The 24360-nt window shown below is 46.1% G+C and overlaps 1 protein-coding gene across 6 annotated transcripts in view; it reads right to left on the bottom strand.

Annotated features, from left to right (window-relative positions):
* Positions 1–8048: 8048 nt before the first annotated feature.
* LOC137521964 (uncharacterized) overlaps positions 8049–24360 on the bottom strand; it is a 159883-nt gene continuing 143571 nt past the window's right edge. For 3 of the 6 annotated variants that reach the window (XM_068241931.1, XM_068241932.1, XM_068241936.1), the window contains 4 exons: positions 23134–23293; positions 21500–21583; positions 11846–12007; positions 8049–8626 (listed from right to left, as the gene is read on the bottom strand). In XM_068241931.1, the coding sequence (XP_068098032.1) occupies positions 8430–8626; positions 11846–12007; positions 21500–21583; positions 23134–23293 (603 nt within the window). In that variant the 3' untranslated portion in view covers positions 8049–8429. Of the gene's footprint in view, positions 8627–11845; positions 12008–21499; positions 21584–23133; positions 23294–24360 lie in introns of those variants that run through there. The other 3 variants (XM_068241933.1, XM_068241934.1, XM_068241935.1) reach the window with 3 other exon arrangements.

Raw genomic sequence — 24360 nt, 5'->3', positions numbered from 1 at the left:
AAAGTAAACATCCATATCCCTCTCAGTTTAGCTTCCCTTTAAGGACCAGACATTTTACATGCAGGGGGGGGGGCGCATTTGGGGGGGGGGGGTCAGGCAGCCGGATCCCTGCTAGGGCTTGCTGGGCAGTGTGTGTCCCCTGCCTCCAGATGTCCCCCCTTTTGCCAGCAGCCTTTACTCACCTCCCAGGCTTCAGCGATGAACAGCTGTAGACACCTCCGCTCTCGCTGGCTTCCCGGCTCGTACTGATGCTAAGTGCCGGGGCCCGGCTTGATGACGTCATCAAGCCGGGATCCAGCACGTAGCGTCAATACAGCAGGGATGCCGGCCAGAGCGGAGTGGATTACCGATCATCGGGGGAACAACAGGGGGGTGAGTGGATCCTCTTCTTCCCCCCCTACCGCCGCAGCTCTGTAAGTAATCGCTATGATCCGCCAGTAATCACGTGATCAGTAGAGATGGCCCAAACCTACGATTTTAGGTTCGCGAACAAACGTTCGCGAGCATGTGAACTTCCACAAACCGCAATAGACTTCAATGGGGAGGCGAACTTTGAAAACTAGAAACAATTATGCTGGACACAAAAGTGATGGAAAAGATGTTTTAAGGGGTCTAACACCTGGAGGGGGGCATGGCGGAGTGGAATACATGCCAAAAGTCCCCGGAATAAATCTGGATTTGACGCAAAGCAGCGTTTTAAGGGCAGAAATCACATTGCATGCTAAATTGGAGCCCTAAAGTGCTTTAAAACGTCTTGCATGTGTATACATCAATCAGGGAGTGTAATTAGTGTACTGCTTCACACTGACAGACCAAACTCACTGTGTAACGCACCGCAAACAGCTGTTTGTGTAGTGACGGCCGTGCTGGACTGGTGCGTACCATGGCCAGAGTGCAGGCGATGGCGGTTTTCAAGCCCATATGGTCGCCAGGCTGTGGTAGCTCAATGACAGAACAACAGTGACTGAGTGTCCAGCTGATTGAATTTGGTCTGTCCCCAATGAAGCAACAACCTTATTATCTATCTTCTTGGGTCAGGTGTGCCCTCCAACCCCAACACACTCATATAGCCGACGGTCATTGCTTCATTGTGATACGCAAGCCCCTTCACTGCGGCAAGGTAACAATTATGAAGGGGAATTGACACATGTACATGCCTTTTGTTTTGTTGTTGCAGCTGCAGTGCAGCCAGCAAAATTAGGCAGGCATGTACACACACCAGAAAAATTATTATAGCGGCCGCTGCTAGCAGCGGCCTTAAAAATTCAGGAATCCGCCTGGAGTCCTGGACCCTGGTAGTGGTGGTGGAAAAGGCAGTCCAGTGGCCTGCAGGCAGAGATGCTGTGTGGGGACCCACTTAGTCTTGGGGCTGTCACACACAGGTACCGTGAACAGGTGCAATGACTGGTGGTATATTACATTGCTTGCGCTCACGTAGGTGCACTCAACAGGTTACAGGTATGCACTGCAGTGATTGGAATTACAGATGTGCACCTGTCACACACAGGTACCGTGAACAGGTGCAATGACTGGTGGTATTAACAATGCGTGCACTCACGTAGGTATAGGTAGGTAGGTGCACTGAACAGTGAACAGGTGAGGTGCAGTGATTGGGATTACAAATGTGCAGCTGCCTGTCACACACACAGGTAGTCACTGAATGTGCTGGGCCTGGCAGTGGCACAGTAGGAATTACCAAGGCTGTCTATGCAACACAAGTGTCTGTGGGACACACACACACACACACACACACACAAAAAGATCACAAGAACAAGATTAGCTCTCAAAAGAGCTGTTGTGGGGTGCTTTTTTTTTAGCAATACGAATCAGCAAGGAGCAAGCTAACAAACCTACAAGAGCCTAACTAAGCTTTCTCTATGAGAGTCTGCAGCAGCTGTCCCTTCTCTAATTACTGCAGGCACACGAGTGAGTCCAATGCCTGACGCTGCCTGCCTTTTATAAGGGGGGAGTGGCTCCAGGAGGGAGTGTAGCCTGATTGGCTACAATGTGCCTGCTGACTGTTGTAGAGGGTCAAAGTTGACACTAATGATGCACTATGGAGAATGATGCACGCGGTGCACCGTAAACTTTTCCAGAGGATTGATTCGCCCAATCAAACTTCCAGAAAAGTTTGCGGTTCTCAGCGATCGCGAACCCCGGAAGTTCGCGGTTCCCGCTCACTAGTGATCAGAAGCCATGCGCGATGATCATATGACAGCTGACATCTTCCCTCTCTCCGATTGCGGTGGGACGCTTAGTTGGTGCGGACATTGAATCAACGTCCAGTCAGGGCGGTAGCACCACCTGCTGGACGTAGATTCAAACTACGTCGGTCCCCAAAAGGTTAAACACAGGAAAAAACATTGAACAATTGTACACAGAATAGGGATGCAATAATAAACAAATCTGCACAGATTGCAATGTAGGGATAAATATAGTAGACAAGTCACTGAGTCTATATGGTGGCAGAAAAGAGCACCAAGGGAGCAGGGACCTGCTAAATAGGCAAATAATCTAAATAATGGAGATGGATACATAATGGGGGTTGGGGTGTAAGTCCAAGGGAGGGAGGGAGCTATGAAGATGGCAGGTAAGTAATGGGGCAAGTCTGATGGGAGGAGGAAGTTCCATAGAGTAGGGGCTACTCTGGAGAAGTTATGGAGCTTCATGAGTGAGCAATTGATGCGAGGGGTGGACGATGGTAGAGTGTCATGTACTATGTGGGTTGGTATGGCTGGCATGGTGGAGTCCCACACAGGTTGACTAACTTATCATAGCTATACCAGCCTGCATGGGAGAGAAGGGGATAAATAGGGGAGGGGCCATGACATTTTTTGTTCATTTCCCAAAGCTTTAATCAAAACCTTCTCACCTATGCAGGCTGGTATAATTATAATGGCTGAGTCAACATGCATGGGGCTCTGACATACTAAGATATGCCAGCCCACATGGTACATGATATGGGGTGCTCTGTAAGGGAGGGGCAACAAAGTTTCCCCCTCTCCTACAAAGCCCTTGTCCATATCATAGACAAGGGGCTCCACCCCACCTTCATTGCACAGGAGGTGGGTGGGGTAACTACCCCAACCCCTGTGAGTATAGGGTGGGGGAGGGGTTCCTGGTGTCATCTGGGGGTCCCCTTCAAGGTGCAGTGATCAAGAAATGTATTTGCCAGATCAAGCATAAAAAGAAACCGATAAAATGAACTTGCGACATGACCGTAGGAGATGGCCACTGCCTGCAGACAAGAGGCCACAGCAGCAGCCCCTTCCACCTGCAGGGGCTGCATACATCCTTGGGGGCTTATTTTAGAATATGGGAGCCCCTATTAGTAATAAGGTGACCCCCAGATGTCCGTATCCTTCTAGGTAAATAGGTATAAAGGGTTGCTTTTCACCCTATACCTATTTATTGTTATTCTATATTCTCCTGTTTTCCATCCCCATCACTTGCCGTTCACCCGATGTCCGATGCAGCATGCACAGCAGTTCTGTGGGACCCTCTGTGACTGCTGCAGATGTCCTCTTTTCTGTCTTCACTAGAGCAGTGGTGCTCATCCGGATTCCGGATATCCGGGTAACCCGAATATCCGAACTTGTTTCAGCTATCCGATTCGGATTCCGGATTTCTGTGGAAATCCGGATAGCAATCCACGGATATTTGATGACACCATTGAGCCCATCAGAGGGCTCCCAGCATAAGCCCTAGCAACCAATCACAGAGTAGAACCCTGGCCAGCCCCACCTGACCTTATTGAGCCAATCAGAGGGCTCCCAGCCTAAACCCTGGCACCTAATCACAGAGTAGAACCCTGGCCAGCCCCACCTGACCTCATTGAGCCAATCAGAGGGCTCCCAGCCTAAACCCTGGCACCCAATCACAGAAAGGAACCCTTGCCAGCCCCCTGTATAATAATGAGGGCTGCCATGATGAGACATACCGTCCTTGCTTTGTGAATGCTCACTGAGAGACATGCTCCAGTGTTGCTGGCCTAGCAAGTGTTTTACACAGTGATAAACCTAAAGCTGTTCAGTGATTAACTCCTTCACTATCACTACACTGTTGTTGTATTGTTAATTAGCTTGATTTCATTGTGTGACAGTCAGAGTGTGTGCTGCAGTGCTGCTGCAGCTGCTATGTGTCTGTGTGTGTGCTGTGCACAGACCAGGCCAGCTGCTGCCTGCTGGCCAGCTATTAGCCTTAGCTAGCTACAGTATAGGTTAGGTTAGGGAATAGGATTACTGTGTTATTGTGTAGTTAGTACTGTAGTACTGCAGTCAGTGCTAGTAGTTGTTAGAGTAGTAGTACTACTGTGTTAGCTTACTACAGAACTGCTGTGCTGCTGAGCAGTGCCAGTGTGACAGTTAGTGTCTTCTGCTCTGCTGTCTGACTGTGGCCCTTGGCACTTGGTTCTTGGAACTTGGCACATGGCCCTTAGCACGTGGCACTTGGCACTTTGCACGTGGCACTTGGCACGTGGTCCTTGGCACTTGGCATGTGGCCCTTAGCACTTGGCACTTTGCAAGTGGTCCTTGGCACGTGGCACTTGGCACGTGACACTTGGCACGTGGCACTTGGCACGTAGCACTTTGCATGTGGCAGGTGGCACTTGGCATGTGCAAAGTGCCACATGCAAAGTGGCACGTGCGAAGTGCCACGTGCCAAATTCCACATGCCAAGTGCAAAGTGCCACGTGCCATGAGCCACTGCCAAGTGCCAGGTCCGGCATGCTCCTGGCAGACGTTACACCTGCTGCTGCTGCATTGCCCTGTTCCTGCTTCCTGTGCTGCTCACACCGCCAGGGTGCCACAGGCCACTGCTGCTGTGCTGATACCACCTATATTTAACCCAAAACACAATTGCTGCGTAATTTTTTGGAGGTGAAAACTGCCATGTCCCAGTTGTGCGGTTGGACTTTGGACACAATGTGGGCTGCACGACCGCTGTCTGGAACCTAGTCCTGATGTTAATTGACAGCCATTTTTTTTTGGGGGGGGGAGGGATTTTAAGTCCCCACATCATCAATTAGTATTTTCCTTTAAAAAATAATGATGCTACTTGCCTCATTTACCCTAAACAACATTTTTAAAGCAATTTAAAGGCCACTTCTGTTTTTTCTATCCGGATATCCGAATCCGGCCGGATACCCCGGATACCGGGGTCAGATATCCGATCTGGGTCGGATACCAAAAAGGGCAAATCCGGATATCCGATCTGGATCCGGATATCTGGGTATCCGGATCTGGATGAATCCAGATTTTGAAAAGGGGTATCCGAGCAGCACTGCACTAGAGCTCTGGCAAAAGTCACTTTTTTTGTAGGTCCAACCTGGGACAGGGAGGGTGGGTGCAGGGGGGGGGGGCGCCGCGGCGAAAAGTGGGGAGGACTGAAGAGTGCACAGCGATGAAGACGGGGGGGGGGGGGGGGGGGCTGCGCCGCGCCAAAAATGGGCGTGGCCATGACATTGTATGGGCGGAGCTAACGTAATGATGTAACACCGAGGCATAAGAAAGCAGTGTTTACGCCATGATGTGGACAAACGAGACTTTGCATCATGGGTGTGCAGAATCTGTGTGATGCTAATAGTATACCGTAACCACAAAGCAGCAAACATAGCCATCTATGACCAATAAATAATAAATGCAGTAACAGTTACCCCGGACACCAGAAACTAAATGCAATGGGCAACATGTCAGCACAAAATAAACGCAATGCGGGCAAACATTTCACCAGAAAATTACTGCAATGCGGGCAAACATTTCACCAGAAAATTACTGCAATGCGGGCAAACATTTCACCAGAAAATTAACGCAATGCGGGCAAACATTTTACCAGAAAAGAAACGCAATGCGGGCAAACATTTCACCAGAAAAGAAACGCAATGCGGGCAAACATTTCACCAGAAAAGAAACGCAATGCGGGCAAACATTTCACCAGAAAAGAAACGCAATGCGGGCAAACATTTCACCAGAAAAGAAACAATGCGGGCAAACATTTCACCAGAAAAAACAATGCGGGCAAACATTTCACCAGAAAAGAAACGCAATGCGGGCAAACATTTCACCAGAAAAGAAACGCAATGCGGGCAAACATTTCACCAGAAAAGAAACGCAATGCGGGCAAACATTTCACCAGAAAAGAAACGCAATGCGGGCAAACATTTCCCCAGAAAAGAAACGCAATGCGGGCAAACATTTCCCCAGAAAAGAAACAATGCGGGCAAACATTTCCCCAGAAAAGAAACAATGCGGGCAAACATTTCCACAGAAAAGAAACAATGCGGGCAAACATTTCCCCAGAAAAGAAACGATGCGGGCAAACATTTCCCCAGAACAGAAACAATGCGGGCAAACATTTCACCTGAAAAAGAAAGCATTTACTCACCTGGCAGAAGTCTCCGGCCTCTGCCGCGCTTCTCCCGGGACCACCTTCCTCCTGAAGTCTCCCGCGCTGACAGGACAGCCTGGCAGAGCAGGGCTATGGCAAGATGGCGCCCGAAGCCTGTACTGGAGACAAATAGTCTCCAGTACAGGGCTTCGGCAGCCATCTTGCCGTAGCTCTGCTCGCCTGCTGGTGTCGGAACAGACACCGGAAGAGGAGGCTGGAGCGGGGCTGCGGACAATGAACTGGCACGGCGTCTATAGACGCCGCTGCCAGTTCATAAGCATAGAGTGGCCAGAGTCCCGAGGCCGGGACGTCCCGCTGCTGAAAGTGGGACGTTTCCCGGGACCTCATGCAGCCTGGGACAGCGGACCCCGAATCCGGGACGCGTCCCGGGCAATCCGGGACGTCTGGTCACTCTACTTTATGGCCCGTGGCAAGGCTCCTCACTCTCACTGTTACACCTAGTGGACGAATGGGGAGCCCTGGCAGGAGCTAGATGCTATTGCTGGCGCTCAAGTAAAGACAGAGAAGAGGACAGTGTCAGCTTTTGAGATAAACTCCAACTTTTGTTGAATTTTGAACCTCATTACTACTTCCATGGCATAGTGCATACCATGTCATTTGCACCCCCTACAAAGAACCGTTTGTGTTTATGGATAGCGTTGTAAATTCACACATCGCCGCAAAGTTTAATTCCAAAGTCATTTTAATAACATTTAAATTGCAAAATTTAGACTATTTTACAGAAACTTTTATAGTTAAAATGGAATTTCAATTTAAGTAGGAAAAGTGAAACTTGTATTAGAAATGTTGTCAGATCATTAGGTTCAGAATTTTTATTAGCTGTAACATATCGCTTATGTTCCATTGGATAGAGTTCCTGAAGCGGAAAAAAAACGTAAAACAAAAATGATATAATGATTTGTATGTGCAGTACACATTATTAATAGAACATTAGTAGCAAAGAAAGGAGCCCCATATTTTTATTCTCAGTTATATAGCTTTATTTATAACATTGCATCATTCTCTCATATTTGCAGTTTACAAACCACACCCTGTATTTTAAACTTTGAAACAGAGCAGAGCTAATTACTCTTTGAACTCCTCTGCAGTAAAACCTTACCTAAATCTGTCTCTGACTGTTTCTTTGATGCATAAGTGCTTCAGAAAATAGCTGCTGTCTCTGTCCAAAGTTTGGTCTGAGAGCTCAGTGAAGCTCTTTTGCGTAGATGACAAGTGATGTTTCTTAACTCTTCCTGTACTGGAAACAATAGGAGGCTCGTTGTTTTACTACTAATGTTCTATTTCTTAAAGGACACCATACACCTAACGATTTTCCCGCCGATATACAGCCGTTTCGATCAGAGTGATCGAAACGGCTGTGAAATTGCCGCGCACACCTGACAGAACGATCGATTTCCGTCCGAAATCGATCGTTCCCGTCGACCCATCCATGCGGAAGATTTTTTTCGCCCGCCGGCAAGTCAGGAGTGCGAAGTTAGCGGCGTTTGAATGCCTGACGACCGACGCAATACAGCGGGTATACATTACCTGTTCCAGCCGGCGCGAGTCCCCTGGTCTTCTTCTCTGCTTCAGGCTTAGGGCTCCAGAGCTACACAGAACTTCCTGTCCTGGCAGGAAGTTTAAACAGTAGAGCGCCCTCTACTGTTTACACTTCCCCTGGACAGGAAGTTCAGTAGCCAGAGCGGAGCTGGAGCGGAGAAGAAAAAGACAGCGGTGACAGGAGACTCACGCCGGCCGGAGCAGGTAATGTTTGCGGGCGGGCGGCTGCAGTGGCAGCAGCTCCACAGATTGTGAACAGTTTCAGGCTGAAATCGATTCACAATCTGTTTGCAGTAAAGGTGGCCATACGATCCCTCTCTGATCAGATTCGATCAGAGAAGGATCTATCTTTTGGTCAGATCTGATGGCAAATCGGCCAGTGTATGGCCACCATTAGCTGTACTACACATACAAAGCATTATCTCATGAGTTTATTTTCACTTCAGATTCCCTTTAACTGTACCTTTTTTAATTAAAATCCTTCAAATCAATAATTTTATTACTAGAAAATAAAACAAAAGAGCTTCAGTTGCAAGTAGCTTGGATGCTCTGGACGGTGGTGAAGTCTGTTGTGGTTGTGTCTCTCTGCTAGTAACAACGGACTCTGTTAGGATACTTGAGTGATTTAAGGTTGTGGTGCTCTGAGAACTTGTGGTTACTGTATCTTTAAAGGAAACACCTGGAAAAAAGAAGAAGATCCTTTTAAAACCCAAAATGTACATTTATCTAGAATGAGGTCCCAATGTATTTTCTTAGTTGAAGCCTAGAAAGGAGGTGATATGCTCACTTTAAGGATACCACATATCACATATCAATATCAGAAACGGGGGGAGCTGGCATGTGAGGTGAGCTGTCCTGATTCTCACCATTCCCCCTGTTTTCCATTCTGCCCCTACGCTGCCTCTAAATGCCCCCCAGCACCCTCTTCCAGAACCCCCTGGTATATAGCCAGACCCCCCCCCCCCCTGGGGCTCATGGACCCCTCTTTAAGAAAGTTTGGATCCCCTGCTGTTTATGCCTCGCATAATTCACACCACACATCATTGTTAAAGGCAGCTAATGTAGTCCAGGAAGCTCCGCCATATACGGGAAGTGATCACTGTTTACTTCCTGTATAGGACGACGCTGTTACTGGACAACATGAGCTCCGTCACCACTGATCTGCGGTGTGAATTATGCAAGGCATAAACAGCTGGGGGGATCCGGACTTTCTTAAGGAGGGAGCCGGGAGCAGAGGGGGTAAAGGTGGCAAGCGAGCAGGCTGGGAGGGGAAGGGAGCAGGTCCCCAGCGCCGGCTGTGTCCCCGTCTTTTACACTGCTGCTAGGGTTTATTTTAGGGGAGGGCTTATATTTTGAGTATACTCGAAAAAATGCTAGGACTTAAGGCCCATACACACGTCGGATTTTTGCGAACGACCCGTCGTTTCAACGTTCCGTCGTTCGCACGTCAAATCCGGCGTGTGTACAGACTATCGTTCGGGTGATAAGACTGGTTTTCAGCGATCCGCCCGGATCGCTGAAAACCAGTCTTATCACCCGAACGATAGTCTGTACACACGCCGGATTTGACGTGCGAACGTCGGAACGTCGGAACGTTCAAACGACGGGTCGTTCGCAAAAATCCGACGTGTGTATTGGCCTTAAGAAGCCAAATGCTGGTTGTAAGTGGGCTGATAATGGAATGATATGCCTGCTAAGTCAATCAAGCCCTCTTTGCCTGGACAGTGATTTCTGCACCCCACTACATACCCAATCTCACCAAAAATCTATCAACAATCAACTGAACCATAAGTGTTGTACGGTACCACTTGTTGCAATGTTTTTGTGTATATCTTTGATTAAAGGAAGTTTTAGTATGTATAGCTATACTATGACATTTATGAGACGTCATTGTGAGTTTTAAAATCCATCTTGTATCTGCATTCTTGTTTAAATATTTCAAAATTAAAACCATTGAAATATTAAAAAAAATGCACTTTAGATTCTTAATTGTTCACTTAGCAAATGAATCAACCGCTATGATAACCTTTTCACTGGCCTTTTTGCTTTAGGAATACTGTGAATATGTCATTGTCAGTTCCTAGTTTAGCATTGACAGAGAGGCCATTTTTTATAATCATGTTTAAAATGTAAAAAAAACTCAAAATAGGTCAAACTTAAGCCATTCAGATGTCATACAAGTCAACTTTTAATACTTTGGTTAAAGGAAACATCTGAGGATTAAAAAAAACAAAAACAAAATCTACTTACTAGAGGCTTCCTCCAGCCCCTGGCAGCCATCCTGAGCGCTCGCTGCAATCCGCTCCCAGTCGGTGGCCCAGGGTCCCCTCCGGTGCAGATGCCGACCTCGCTAGGTCAGCATGTACTGTGCTTGTGCAAGCGCCGCTGATGATCATGCTCACATGGCCTTGAGCATTCTTCGCAGGCACAGTACTCCTGCGCCTGCACAGAACGCTCCAGACCACATGAGCAGGGTCACCAGTGTTGAGTAGGCGCAGTAGATGCCAACCTGGCAAGATCGGCATCTCCAATGGAGGGGATCCCAGGACAATGAAACTGCGGTGAGGGACATATCCAAGGGCTGGAGGAAGCCCCAGGTAAGTAGATTATTTTCTTTTTAATTTCTTCAGACATTCCCTTTAAGTTTGGCACAGACATTAACCACTTCTGAGGTTTTTACCCTGACAATTTTGGCATATCAGATTGATACAGCAATAACTTTTTATCACCTATGCCATCAAAGTAACACATACATTGTTTTTAAGGACAAATTAGGCTTCCTTTCGGTAATATTTTTTCCAAGTATTTTAGTTCACCGGCACTTTATCGAAGACAATAAGGTGTCAACACACAAATTACGCATTTTTTCATATTTCCCCTTCCTAATTTTTACATGACAAGAGCCACAGTTGTAAACCACCTCAAATTACATTACATTGCTTGTTCGGGTTAAAACGATACCATACATGCCATATTTCATCACAAGTTGTGCATGTAGCATGCCATTATCGCTAGCCTGTGCATCTGGAGCCATTGCATGCAAACATTAAGGTGCACAGTTTGGGGATCCCAGTACTATATAGATGCATTGCTAGGCAACAACATTCAAATCCATCTATATAGCGTTGGGTCCCCGAGCTGTCGTCCTAGTGATTGTATCCAATCCCTACGGGCGGCAGCCATTACAGGCGTCCATGATTCTTAAAGGACTCCCGAGGCAAACTCTTATAATTTATTTTTACTCACCTGGGGCTTCTTCCAACCCCTAGCAACTGCCTCAGGCCCTCCCCGCAGCCCCAGTCCTCCTCGGTGTCCCGGCTGGCCGCCCGTAATGATCATGACACACCGGCGGGGTCGGATCTTCTGCGCCTGTGCAGGCACTCATGCCCACGTGTCCACGCCATCTGGTGCGTACTGCGCTTGTGCAGGCCAAATATAGGTGACACAAGGGGCTTATTAGTCTGCTGGGGTAAAAACTTAAAAAAATAAAACCTTTATTATTTAATGGGCTCACTGTGACTTTAATTTATGGGAAATATAACTTTTTTTCCTCTCCTAACTTTATGTGAATCATTAATTATTCACAATTAGAAGAGTGCACGTGCACGCGCGACGGAAGCACGCATGTGCACACGCTGGAGTGCGCGAACAGCAGCATTCTGAACTGGACGTACCTCATCTGCCCAGGAACACAGAGAGGCACAGATCTGGACATATGAGGTACATCTAGAAACAGTAAGAGGTTAAAAAGATTTACTTGTGCCTGCACATTTACCTGTGCCTGCACATAAAGCCTAGGCATCACCAGTAACTGATGGAAAAGTGATGAGCACTCTAGGATAGAAAAATAAACTATTGATGCCTGTTGTTATTAGCAAATACATTTTTAAGAACTCACCAGAAGATGCTTGTTGAGAGGATGTATTTATCAAGGTCCTAGATGTGGCAGATGCATCTTGAGAAGTTACTGTCACTGAGGCTGGGGATGCCGGTCGAGAGGTTGTATTCATTGCAGTGGTAACTGTAGAAGCCATATCTTGAGACGTTACATTCACTGAGACTGGAGATAAATTTTGAGAAATGGTATTCAGTAAGATTGCAGATGTATGTTGAGATGTTAAAGGACACCCGAAGCGAAAATAAACGAATGAAATAAACGATTAATATCTATCTTCCTTCTCCTAAATTAACTTTTTAAGTTTAAGTTTTAACTGTTTTATTGTTTTTGCTCAATGACACATTCATTGAAGTATGCCAGAGCTAAAATATATGAACAATTGACCCTTTTTATCTCTTTTCTGCTCTCAGAAGCCATTTTCGGCTAGGTAAGTATTTTATGGTTGGAATTTCTTATCAGTGAGGGTCACACTGTAGTCACTTCCTGTCTGAGTCAGAACTGAGTCAGCCACTTACATACCTGATATTTAACTCTTTCAGGCAGAGAAAGAAATAAAGGAACGCAGCATAGTTATTTGTGTGCTAGGCACTGTACATACCCATGTCTATCTCATCATGTCACATGTCACCACGGGTATCCTTTAGGCCTCTTGCACACTGCAAGCGATTCCGATTCAGATTCCGCTTTTTAATCTGTTTTTACATCTGATTCAGATTCCGATTTGCAGTGTGCAGGGAGCAAACTGCAAATCGGAATCGGATGTAAAAACAGATTAAAAAGCGGAATCTGAATCTGAATCGCTTGCAGTGTGCAAGAGGCCTTAAAGATACCAGGGCTGAGGATAAATGCTAAAAGTTGTGTTCATCAAAGTAATTGTTAAAGGATACCACAACTGAAATGTGACATAATGAGATAGACATGTTTATGTACAGTGCCTAGCACACTAATAACTATGCTGTGTTCCTTTTTTTCTTTCTCTGCCTGAAAGAGTTAAATATCAGGTATGTAAGTGGCTGACTCAGTCCTGACTCAGACAGGAAGTGACTACAGTGTGACCCTCACTGATAAGAAATTCCAACTATAAAACACTTTCCTAGCAGAAAATGGCTTCTGAGAGCAAAAAAGAGGTAAAAAATGGGAATTTCTTATCAGTGAGGGTCACACTGTAGTCACTTCCTGTCTGAGTCAGGACTGAGTCAGCCACTTACATACCTGATATTTACCTCTTTCAGGCAGAGAAAGAAAAAAAGGAACACAGCATAGTTATCTGTGTGCTAGGCACTGTACATACACATGTCTATCTCATTATGTCACATTTCAGTTGGGGTATCCTTTAAGTTGACCAATAGTGATGTAGCAAACGAACATCAGATTTTTTTTCGGCGAACGTGAATTTACTGCAAATGTTTGCAAAACAGCAGTTTGCGGTGGGCTCCATAGACTTTAATAGGCAGGAGAACTTCAAAACTTTGAGGGCATCTCTGCGGCTAAAATTTATTTTACAGATGTGAATAAAGTGTATCAAAACCCTTTACAGTGGCATGGCGGAGGAGAATTAACTGCAAAATAGTCATCAAAAAGTATGTATTTTGTGCAAACACTTTTTTAATGGTTATTTTTTTTTATTTAATGACCACTGACTTTAACGGTTAATAGCAAAGCCCTCACACATGCTAGAAACACCAAATGTACAGGATATGTTAAGGAGTACAGTGGGAACAAGAGGAAAACAATTCAAAAAGACCTTGTATTTTTTGAGAAAATCGATGTTAAAGTTAAAGGAAAAATGTCTACTCTTAAATGCACTAAAATTACAGATGATGTATCAACCTGTATAGAAATTTATATATTTTTTATATGTTCAGAGTGTGGGAAATGCCCAAAAAATTTGGTGTGGTTCCACCTCTCGAGCCTCCTTAACCCCTAGCCCCCATGCAGGCTGCGATAGCGGAGACCCACAGGGTGCTGCGGATCAGGTTGAGGGTGGCAGCAGCAGCAGAAAGCGTTCCCCCCTGATCAGAGATATCTTCCCTGTGTTGGCACGCAGTAAATTTTGACAGAGCCGCAGGCGAGCAGAGTTGTTGATTATTTTTCAATATCCGGAACCCTGTACCCAGTCTGAGGAACGTGAAGCTCAAGCTAGTTGCAGCAGCACCAGTAGTGGCCAGGCTCCTCATGACCAGAACCCAACCACAGCTGCTTCTCTTGATGAGGTTGCTTCCTCCCAGTACTCTCCTCCAGAATTAAAGCACACCTATATCAATGAGAGAGATGTGGAGAAGAATTGGGAGGAGGCATTGGAGGAGACCATGGGACCAAGCTCCCAAGAAGTGGTGGGTTCTGTGGTGACAAAAATGGCCCCTGTGGTTTCTTCATCCAGTAATCCATCACAACTGGGAACTACAGAGGTGTTTAATGGCCAGTTGGAGGGTCCAGAAGAGTCACTCATTTGTGGGTTCCAGAGCTTTGGTTGAACTGGATGATGTTTTGGATGATGAGGTGGCTGCCATCTGGTGGGTTAGGCACTAGCAGGTGGGAGCAGCATGGAGAAACAGAGCAGACGGTTGGCCAGCAGCCTGCAAGTGCTTTCCCGTCTGTCAGTACCCACCAGTCCAATGCTGAGCATCGACGTGCTAGAACAGGTTGCACCACTGTTCCATGTGAGCAGAGGCAAATCAAGCAGCGGGTTCGGCACTTCAGGGCTGATAAGCCATCTGCGCGTCCACCACAGACGGGCGTTCGAATATGTAAAGAATTACAATATGATGGGTGGAGGAAAAGCAGCAGCAACAGGCCCATCCTCTTCTTTTTCTAGTCATCCTGTCCCGATCCAACCTGCTCAGTCCCATTCTACTTCAAATCCCTCTGCCTGCCAGGCTGGAAGAGGGCTCCAGACCTCGGCAAGCACCTCATCATCACCCTTGTTTGTTTCCTCTGAATCACCAGTGTTCCAGTGTCAGGCCTCTTTGCCAGAAATGTTGCAGAGGAAGCGGATGCTCCCTGCAACTGATCCGTTTGTTGTCAAAAATAATACGCTCCTGGCAAGGCTGTTGGGCCAACAGCGGCCTCTCTATCAGTTTGTGGACTGTGCCCGCTTCCACAGACTGATGAACAGTGTTGCTCCACAATGGCGGATCCCCAGCCGCCATTTTTTTGCCAGGAATGCTATCCCTGCCCTTTACCAGCACATTGTGGAGTGTGTCGGCCAGTCTATGGATCACGCTGTCAGTGGCAAGGTGCACTTCACTATGGATGGTTGGAGCAGCAGGCATGGACAGGGAAAGTATCTAACTTTTACCGCAAGATCTGGGGCATCTCAGCTGGTGGTGCCGCCACATGGGTTGAAGGGGAGGCCTGTTCTACTTCCCTCTGCTATCTGTTCTGTTCAAGGCCAGTCCGCCGTTGCTGAGCCTCCCAGCAAATGGCCCTGCTCCTACACTGGTCTGCAGCATTATCAATGCCAAGTAGTGCTAAAACTTGAATCCATGGACGAGAACAGGAAAACCGGATCTGTAATCCTTTCAGCCTTACAGGATCAGATTCAGCAGTAGCTTTTCCCCCGAAAACTGGAGACAGGTTTAGTAAGGTCTGATAATGGTGCCAACATGCTGGCCGCTATTTCTGAAGGTGGCTACACTCACTTACCTTTCTTGGCCCACGCCTTCTACCTTGTAGTCCAGAAGTTCTTACGCACTTTTGATGGGTTGAAGGACGCAGTGGCCTCAGCACGAAAAGTGTCAGCCCATATCCGTCGCTCCGCAACCGCCACCGAGGCCTTGAAACTGCTGCAGTGCCGCCGTATCCTGCGGCAGCACAGGCTTATTTCTGATTGTCCAACGCGGTAGAAATCCACCCTCCACATGCTGGAGAGGTTGTGGGAGCAGCGAATGGCGGTCAGGCTATACCTGTCTCAGACATCTTCCTCCAGAACAGGGCCACTGGACTACATTACTGGGGACCAGTGGCAGCTGATTGAACAGGTGTGTAAAGTATTGGAGCCATTTGAGCACGCAACAAAATTGGTCAGTGAGGAGCACTGCAGCATATCAGAAGTGCTCCCTTTTGTCTTCATGCTGGACAAGGCTCTTGACAAACTGCTTGGACAGGGGGAGGAAGACCTACTGAACAGTGGTCAGTCAAGTGGGGGAGTGAGTGAGCATGCTCAAGTCCTGGATGAGGAGGCAGAGCTTGTGGAAGCAGAAGAGCCCATTGTCCGGGGGTGTGAAGAAGATTCTGATGTGGAGCTGGAGCAGTTCTGACAGCCAGGAAGAGATGATTCATGGCAGACATCTCTTCCCTATGGCTGCGCATATGCTCCAGTGCCTCTGTGAGGACCCCCAGATTAAAACTTTCAAATCAAGGCTCGACATGTGGGTGGCCAACATCTTAGATCTCCGATGCAAGGGGAAAATGTGTCAGTTCATACCCCCTCCCAGGCAACCAGGATGAGCCACATCCGGGATGCCCTTCTTCATTGGGTAGAAGATACGTTTTCTGAACCTGTATCCCGGGTCCAATCTACCAAGCCTCATCATACTCAGTAAAGGTCTGGTGGTCCCACTCCCAGCAGCAGCACCAATAGCCAATCTGTGAACCTGCTGAGTATGTTGAAGGAATTTTACCAGCCAATGCCAGATTTTCCCAATACTTATTGTAGCAGCAGCACCACCAGCGGGCAAAGTAGTCACCACCAGCGGCTGGCCCGTATGGTGAATGATTACTTGGGGTCAGCCAGTGCTCTAGACTATATGTAGAGCAATGATGACCCCATGGAGTATTGGACAAAACAACTGGATACCTGGCCTGAACTTGCTCAGTATGCACTGGAGGTTCTTGCATGCCCCGCCGCCAGTGTTCTTTCTGAGCGAGTATTTAGTGCTGCAGGTGGGGTGGTCACCGACCAACAGACCCGTCTGTCCACAGACAAGGTGGACATACTAACGTTTATAATAATGAATGAGTCATGGATCAGTGATAATTACAAGGCCCCTCTCACTGATTCATGATGAAGATTAGACAGACTAAATTAAAATGTTGCTGTTTTTCAAGCCTCAAATGGTCTCCCTCTCAAACTCTGCTGCCTATCACTATCATCGCATATTTTTGCATTTTAAGATCATAAAAATGCAGCTTTTGCAGCTGTCCGACATTATATTCTATCCTAACCCTATGCTGTTGGCCAAAAAAGGGCTGCTCCAAAAAAAAAATTGTAATGACTGCCGTGGAACCACCTCTAGGTCTCATGGGCTATGCCAAATCCTGCTGCTCCCCAAAAAATTGTAATGACTGCTGTGAAACCACCTCTAGGTCCCATGGCCTACGACAACTCCTGCTGCTCCAAACAAAAATTGTAATGACTGACGTGGAACCACCTCTTGGTCCCATGGCCTACGACAACTCCTGCTGCTCCAAACAAAAATTGTAATGACTGCCGTGGAACCACCATTAGGTCCCATGGCCTACAACTTCTCCTGCTGCTCCCAAAAAAATATAATGACTGCCGTGGAACCACCTCTAGGTCCCATGGCCTATGACAACTCCCGCTGCTCCAAACAAAAATTGTAATGACTGCCGTGGAACCACCTCTAGGTCCCATAACCTACAACTTCTCCTGCTGCTCCAAAAAAAAAAATGTAATGACTGCTGTGAAACCACCTCTAGGTCCCATGGCCTACAACTTCTCCTGCTGCTCCAAAAAAATATAATGACTGCCGTGGAACCACCTCTAGGTCCCATGGCCTACGACAACTTCTGCTGATCCAAACAAAAATTGTAATGACTGCCGTGGAACCACCTCTAGGTCCCATGGCCTATGACAACTCCCGCTGCTCCAAACAAAAATTGTAATGACTGCTGTGGAACCACCTCTAAGTCCCATCGCCTATGACAACTCCTGCTGCTCCAAACAAAGATTGTAATGACTGACGTGGAACCACCTCTAGGTCCCAGGGCCTATGACAACTCCTGCTGCTCCCCAAAAAATTTGTAATGACTGCCGTGGAACAACCTCTAGGTCCCATGGCCTACGTTGTTTCAAAAACAATGTTTCAAATGAGCCTGTGAGTAATACCTCGGAAATTTACAGAAATCCTTTTAAAGGGAACCTAAACTGAGAAGGATGTGGATTTTTCCTTTTAAAATAATACCAGTTGCCTGACTCTCCTGCTGATTCTGTGTCTCTAATACTTTTTGCCACAGCCCCTCAACAAGCATGCAGATAAGGTGCTCTGACTGACGTCAGACTGGATTAGCTGCATGCTTGTTTCAGGATTGTGATTCAGCCACCACTAAAGCCAACGTTATCAGCAGGACTGCCAGGGAACTGGTATTTGTTTAAAAGGAAACGTCCATTAGGTTCCCTTTAACATTGCGGAAATTGTACCTCCGGAATGTGGAATACCGCGGGAAACCGCCGGAATGTAGAGGTAGCAGAATTTCGTTATTGTAGTAGGCGGAATTACCACGATATCGGAAATCGCCTCTTCCGATCATCCCTATACCAACCACCCTGCATAAATCTCAAAGCAGCCAATCAAATTGGCAAATGTATTCTACAGCATTTTTGCTATAAAGCAAACCAGAAGCAAAAAAAAAGTATGACATAATGAATTGTATGATTTGTATGTGTAGTACAGCTAAGAAATAGAACATTAGTAGCAGAAAAGAGTCTCGTATTGAGATTCCTGTTTTCTTAAAGCGGATCCGAGATGAAAAACTAACTATAAGGGCCCTTTTCCACTAGCAATCGCTAGCGTTCGCAGATGCAGGAAACTTCCCGGTGATTGCGTTCACGATTTTGCTATGCAATGCACTGCATAGCAAAATCGCGGCAAAAATCGCTCCGCGGTGCGATCCCGTTTGAGTCAAAAACGAATCGCGTTAGTGGAAATTACCTATCGCGATTCCTATGTTAAAAAGCAAACCGTAGCGATTTCAAAATCACTAGCGGTTTGCGATTTTGCGATTCAGCATCGCAAACACCGCAAGTGGAAAAGGGCCCTAACAAGTACCTTGTCTATATAACTTATCTAAAGTTTAGATAGTTTACACAGCAAATCTAGCTGCAAAAAGATTCAATAGTTTATGATTATTTATTCCTGTGATACAATGAGGGCAGCCATGTTCTGTTTGTCTCATTGTCACAGGCTGAGGGCTGGAGATGCTATCAGCTTGCCTGTGTGTAATGTGACAAATTAAGTTACTCACCTCTAGAGATGTTGCGAACTGTTCGCTCGGCGAACATCTCTGGGGCTTTTACTACTTTCGGGTCGCTCTGACCCGGAGTAGTACGCCTGCGCTGCCCGGCGAAGCGCGTCCTAGATCGCGCACCTGTTGCCGGGCACTCTCTGCGCATGTGCGTGACGTCATTCATGACGATCGTTCCCTGCCGCTTTTCACGGAACGGAGTTCCGTGATTAGCCTGCTACCCGCCGATCGCGGCTAGCAGACTACTTGTAAACATAAGGGGAAAGAAATCCCCTTTGTTTACAAGCGTACAAAGCTGCCGGGGGCCGCAGCGCTGTACGAGATCGGCGATTACTGGCCTTTGATTGGCCAGGGAGTGCCCTCCTCTCATAGGCTGGTGCCTATGAGAGGCGGAACAGGACGGATCGCCGTCCTGTTCCATTCCACACACTGGAGGGGAGGAGGGAATGGGAGGGAGGGAGGGAGGAAGGGGAGAGAGAACGCCTCGATGAGGCAGGAAAAAAATACAAACGGCCGCAGTGTTTGAGAGAGGTGCCTGGCTCTTCTACTGACCGCATGTGCTTTTGCTCCGTTGTTATTGCCTGATGAAGTGGGATCAAACCTGCGAAACGCGTTGCATATTTGGAGTTCATAAATAAAATATATTGACTGTCTTTACTACAGTCGTTGTGTGTCTACTTGGAGGAGGTAAGTCCACCACTACCTCCTCTATTTACCAAGAATTTGTTTTTTAATCTCATTTAGCTTCCTTTTATCCTCTGTTCTCCTGCATAATATTGAGTCCACCCTGGGTGGAGGGTTGAACCCCCTTTTTCTCATCTGCAGAGAGCAACTTCTTATTCCTGAGTGGGGTCAGGAAAATCTCCCCACCTGCCTTTACAGTGGTTGCCTAATGGTAACCCTGGTTTGTGAGTATTAATATTTACTCTATCTAGTAACCATTTACCAGTACATATTACACTATTGGGGCTCTTGGTGTTCATTGTTTCTAACTCAATGACCAAGTTTGTGAGCTTTCAGGTTCCCGGCATCAAAAATGTGTGATTGGAAGCAGTTTATCCACCAAAGAAATCTGATTGGCTGTTTGTGGCCCCGCCCCTTTAGTGAATTTGAACCTTAGTCACCCAATGACCGACTGTAGCAAGTTTGAAGCCTCTGCCATAAGCAGTGTAAGAATGGCAGCAGTTTAAATATTCCCCTTGAAAATCAATAGGTGAATTTTGATTGGCTGTTGTAGACTCCACCCACTTTCTTGAATCTTAATCACATTCACCCAGTGACCAAGTGTGCCAAGTTTGAGAACCCTGCGATTAACAGTCTAAGAATAGCTGCAGTTTACATTTTCCCATTTAAAATGAATGGCTGAAATTTGATTGGCTGTGTGGCACACTGGGGGGCTCTTAGGGTTAGGCTCCACCAGAGGGGTAAGGGTTAGGCACCACCAGGGGATGGTTCTGTGTGAGAGTAGGGAGAAGTTAGGTCATAGTAATCACTAGGGGGGTCTTAGAGTTAGGCAACACCAGGAGGGTTATAAGGTTAGGCACTACCACGGAGGGGTTAGGTTTAGGCACCACTGGGGGGTTAGGATTAGGCACAAACAGGGGGTCTTAGGGTTAGGTACCACCAGAGGAGGATTCTGTGTGAGAGTAGGCAGAAGTAAGGTCATGGTATTCACTTTTCTCGGCTATATAACTTTTCTAGGCTATATCCAGAGCCCTTTTATAGCCCAACAAATTTGCCTATAACAGCATCCTCTTTATAAAATAAAATGAGCTTTTTAGCTACACCAGGCACCCTTTGTAACCAAATTTGACATTTTGGCTACACCGGGCACCCTTTGTAGCAAAATTTGACATTTTGCCTACACCAGGTGCCCTTTGTAGCTGAATTTGGTATTTTGGCTATACCAGGCGCCTTTGTAGCCGAATCTGGCTTTTTCGTTTATACCAGGCGCCCTTTTTTCCAGTCGTACTTTTCAAATGTACACCTGGATTTTCCACCAGCCCCCTGCAGACATCCTGTGTCCGTGCCTTCACTCACCGTTCAACCAGTCCCCCATCGTGTCTCAGTTACGTTTTCAGCAGTGCGTCTGCGTGGCTCTGGCCATGTACATCCTCAATCACACTCCCATCCCTGTGGCCATCTTGCGCCTGTGCAGTATGCATACGTATGTATGTACGTATTACATGCACTGCGCAGGTGCAAGACGGCCTCAGGGAGAGGAGCATGATTAAGGATGTGCACTGCCAGAGCCACGCAGGCACACTGCTCAATGACTAATCAGTCTCCGAAAATGAAACTGAGCTACGGCTTAGGAACGGATGATCAGTGAGTGATGGCGCAGGTCACAGAACATCTGCAGGGGGTAATCTCCAGGTAAGTGAAACATTTCACTTCAGTGTAAAGTGTAAAAGTGCAGTTAAGGTTCTCTTTAATGATTAATATTACCTGAGGAGATGAGAGGGGCAGCAGTAGTTGTTGTTGTGAATAGGGTGACTGGTGGTGGAACCACCTGAGGATCTTCTGGATTATCTGAGGATTGATATGTGGAAAGAAATGTGAATGAAAGAACATGCACACTACAGTCTACTAGACCATCTTGTCATTCTGCTTTTATTAACGTCATGCTCCACACCTGGGCAACTTGATCACACTCTTAAAACACACCTATTCAGACAAGCTTACAACATTTTATAGCCCCCGTTTACTTATCTGTTCACAATGTAATCAGAGGCAAAGGCTAGTTGCCTCATCCACTCCCCCCCCCCCCACACACACACACACACTACCTAGTGTGTCCTCCACTACCCTTTAGATGGTAAGCTTGCAAGGGCAGGGTCATCCTCCTAATGTTTACTGTTTTTGTTGCAATATTTGTGCTGCTTGAGACTCTGCTGTACATTGTTTTGTTCCCCTTGTCGTCTTATTGTGCTTTGTAAAGTGCTGCAAAATATGTTGGCGCTATATAAATGAAAAATAATAACAATAATATTTAAAAAAGGAAAAAGAGAATAAAGACATGAGCCCATATGTAATTATCTTTTTCTCCTGAGTTTTCGCATAGAAGATAATTTTTCATCTTCTTTTTAAAATAACTTTGCAGTCCTTTGCAACTGAAAAAATAACAAAAAGTAGGTGCAAAAGTACTATCAACATAAATTTGAGTATTTTCCTGTTTGCTTTACAAGGCATTTTATTGACAATTTTGAAAATATCACCTTGAAGAAAACTAAAGAGAAAAAGTTAATTGAATATGGGCAAAGGGGCATCCCCTCTGAGCAACAGTGGTGGGCCGAAATTTCGCATGTGCAACATTTTGCATCGAAATTTGCAGTTACGTATCGTAATGCGAAATTTCAGGGAAAATCATAATTAATTTCGTATGTAATACAATATTTCTTCATTTCACATAAAATTTCATATAATTTTCGAGCAATTTCGCAAAATTCTGTGCTGACTTTAGCGGTTAATAGCAAAGGCCCCATACATGTTATTGCTACCAAAATTGCTACATATGTTTAGGAGAATATTTCAAAAAGACTTTGTAGTTTTTGAGAAAATCATTTTGAAATATCAAAGAAAAATGGTTTTTAAACTCGTTTTTTTAGTTTACATTTTTTTCACATTTTTAAAATCAATTTTCTCAAAAACTACAAGGTCTTTTTGGAAAATATTTTTTTTGACTCGTACCCACTATTCTCCTTAACATATGTAGTAATTTTGGTGTCACTACCAGGTATGGAGGCTTTGCCAAGTCAGCACGAAATTGTGCAAAAATTACGCAAAATTGTAGGCGAAATTACAAATCACTACGAAATCCATTTAATTTACAAATCGTAATTACGTATAAGCGTAAATGTCAAAAATGTACGTGAAATTTGGCATAATCGTAAATTAGCTGATTATGATCATTACTGCTGAGCAATAATTCCATGTATTTTAATGCTGCATTTTATTTTCTTTGCAATATTTGTTCTTCACTTGGGAAATACATTATTATTCTTGTTAGAGTTTAAACAGCAGTGTTACTGGTATCAAGTCTAGCCCAGTCTGTGTACATAGTAAACTTATTTGTTACTAACCTATACCTCCATGAGGATCTTCTGGATGTAGATTACTGGCTTTGAACACCCAGCGTCCAGTGACATTGACATTACTAGTGGATGATATGTTGGCAATGGCAGGAGAGAGGGATTTTGGGATTGTGTAGTACCCAGTATCATTGCCACTGTTCAATCCAGCCTGCACAGTTCAAGAATACACTAAATAAATACTTCATGCTAGAAAATCAATATCAAAGCTTTTAATAGGCTTAAATCACCTAACCACAGTAGAAAACCGAGGAAATAGTCGTTGTAGTAGAGATGGCCCGAATGGTTCACCTGCGACAAACCGCGGACATTTAGCGAGTTCGACCCGCCCCCAATACTACATTGTTGGGCTAAACTTTGACCCTCTACATCACAGTCAGCAGACACACGGCAGCCAATTAGGCTGCACTCCCTCCTGCAGCCCCCCCCCCCCTTATAAAAGGCAACAGCGTCGGCCATGTTCTCACTCTGTCTACTGCCTGTAGTGAGAGAGTAGGGAGAGACATTGCTGGAGAGATAGGGAAAGCTTAGTTACATTCTTGTTAGCTTGCTCCTTGCTGATATTTGTTGCTGAAAAGCACCACAAAACAGCTCTTTTGAGAGCTAGTGTTCTTGTGCCCCACTGACACTGCATATACAGCCCAGACTGTTGCAGCTGGCCCTTGCTTTTTGCTATACTGTGCCAGGCCCAGCACGTTCAGTGCATACCTTTTCACTGCACCTGTGTGACTGCACTTTGTATTATACCACCAGCAGTCACTGCATACCTTTCACTGCACCTGTGTGACTGCACATTGTATTATACCACCACCAGACACTGTGTACCTTTCACTGCACCTGTGTGACTGCACTTTGTATTATACCACCAGCAGTCACTGCCTACCTTTCACTGCACCTGTGTGACTGCACATTGTATTATACCACCACCGGTCACTGCCTACCTTTTACTGCACCTGTGTGCCTGCACTTTGTATTATACCATCAGCAGTCACTGCATACCTTTCACTGCACCTGTGTGACTGCACAATGTATTATACCACCACCAGTCACTGCATACCTTTCACTGCACCTGTGTGACTGCACATTGTATTATACCACCAACAGTCACTGCATACCTTTTCACTGCACCTGTGTGAATGTACATTGTATCATACCACCAGCAGTCACTGCATACCTTTCACTGCACCTGTGTGACTGCACACTGTTTTATATACCAGT

This window comes from Hyperolius riggenbachi, chromosome 6 (assembly GCF_040937935.1).
Source record: "Hyperolius riggenbachi isolate aHypRig1 chromosome 6, aHypRig1.pri, whole genome shotgun sequence".
Classification (NCBI taxonomy): Eukaryota; Metazoa; Chordata; class Amphibia; order Anura; family Hyperoliidae; genus Hyperolius; species Hyperolius riggenbachi.
The sequence above is the reverse complement of the archived record's forward strand: the minus strand, read 5'-3'. Positions and strand labels throughout refer to the sequence as shown.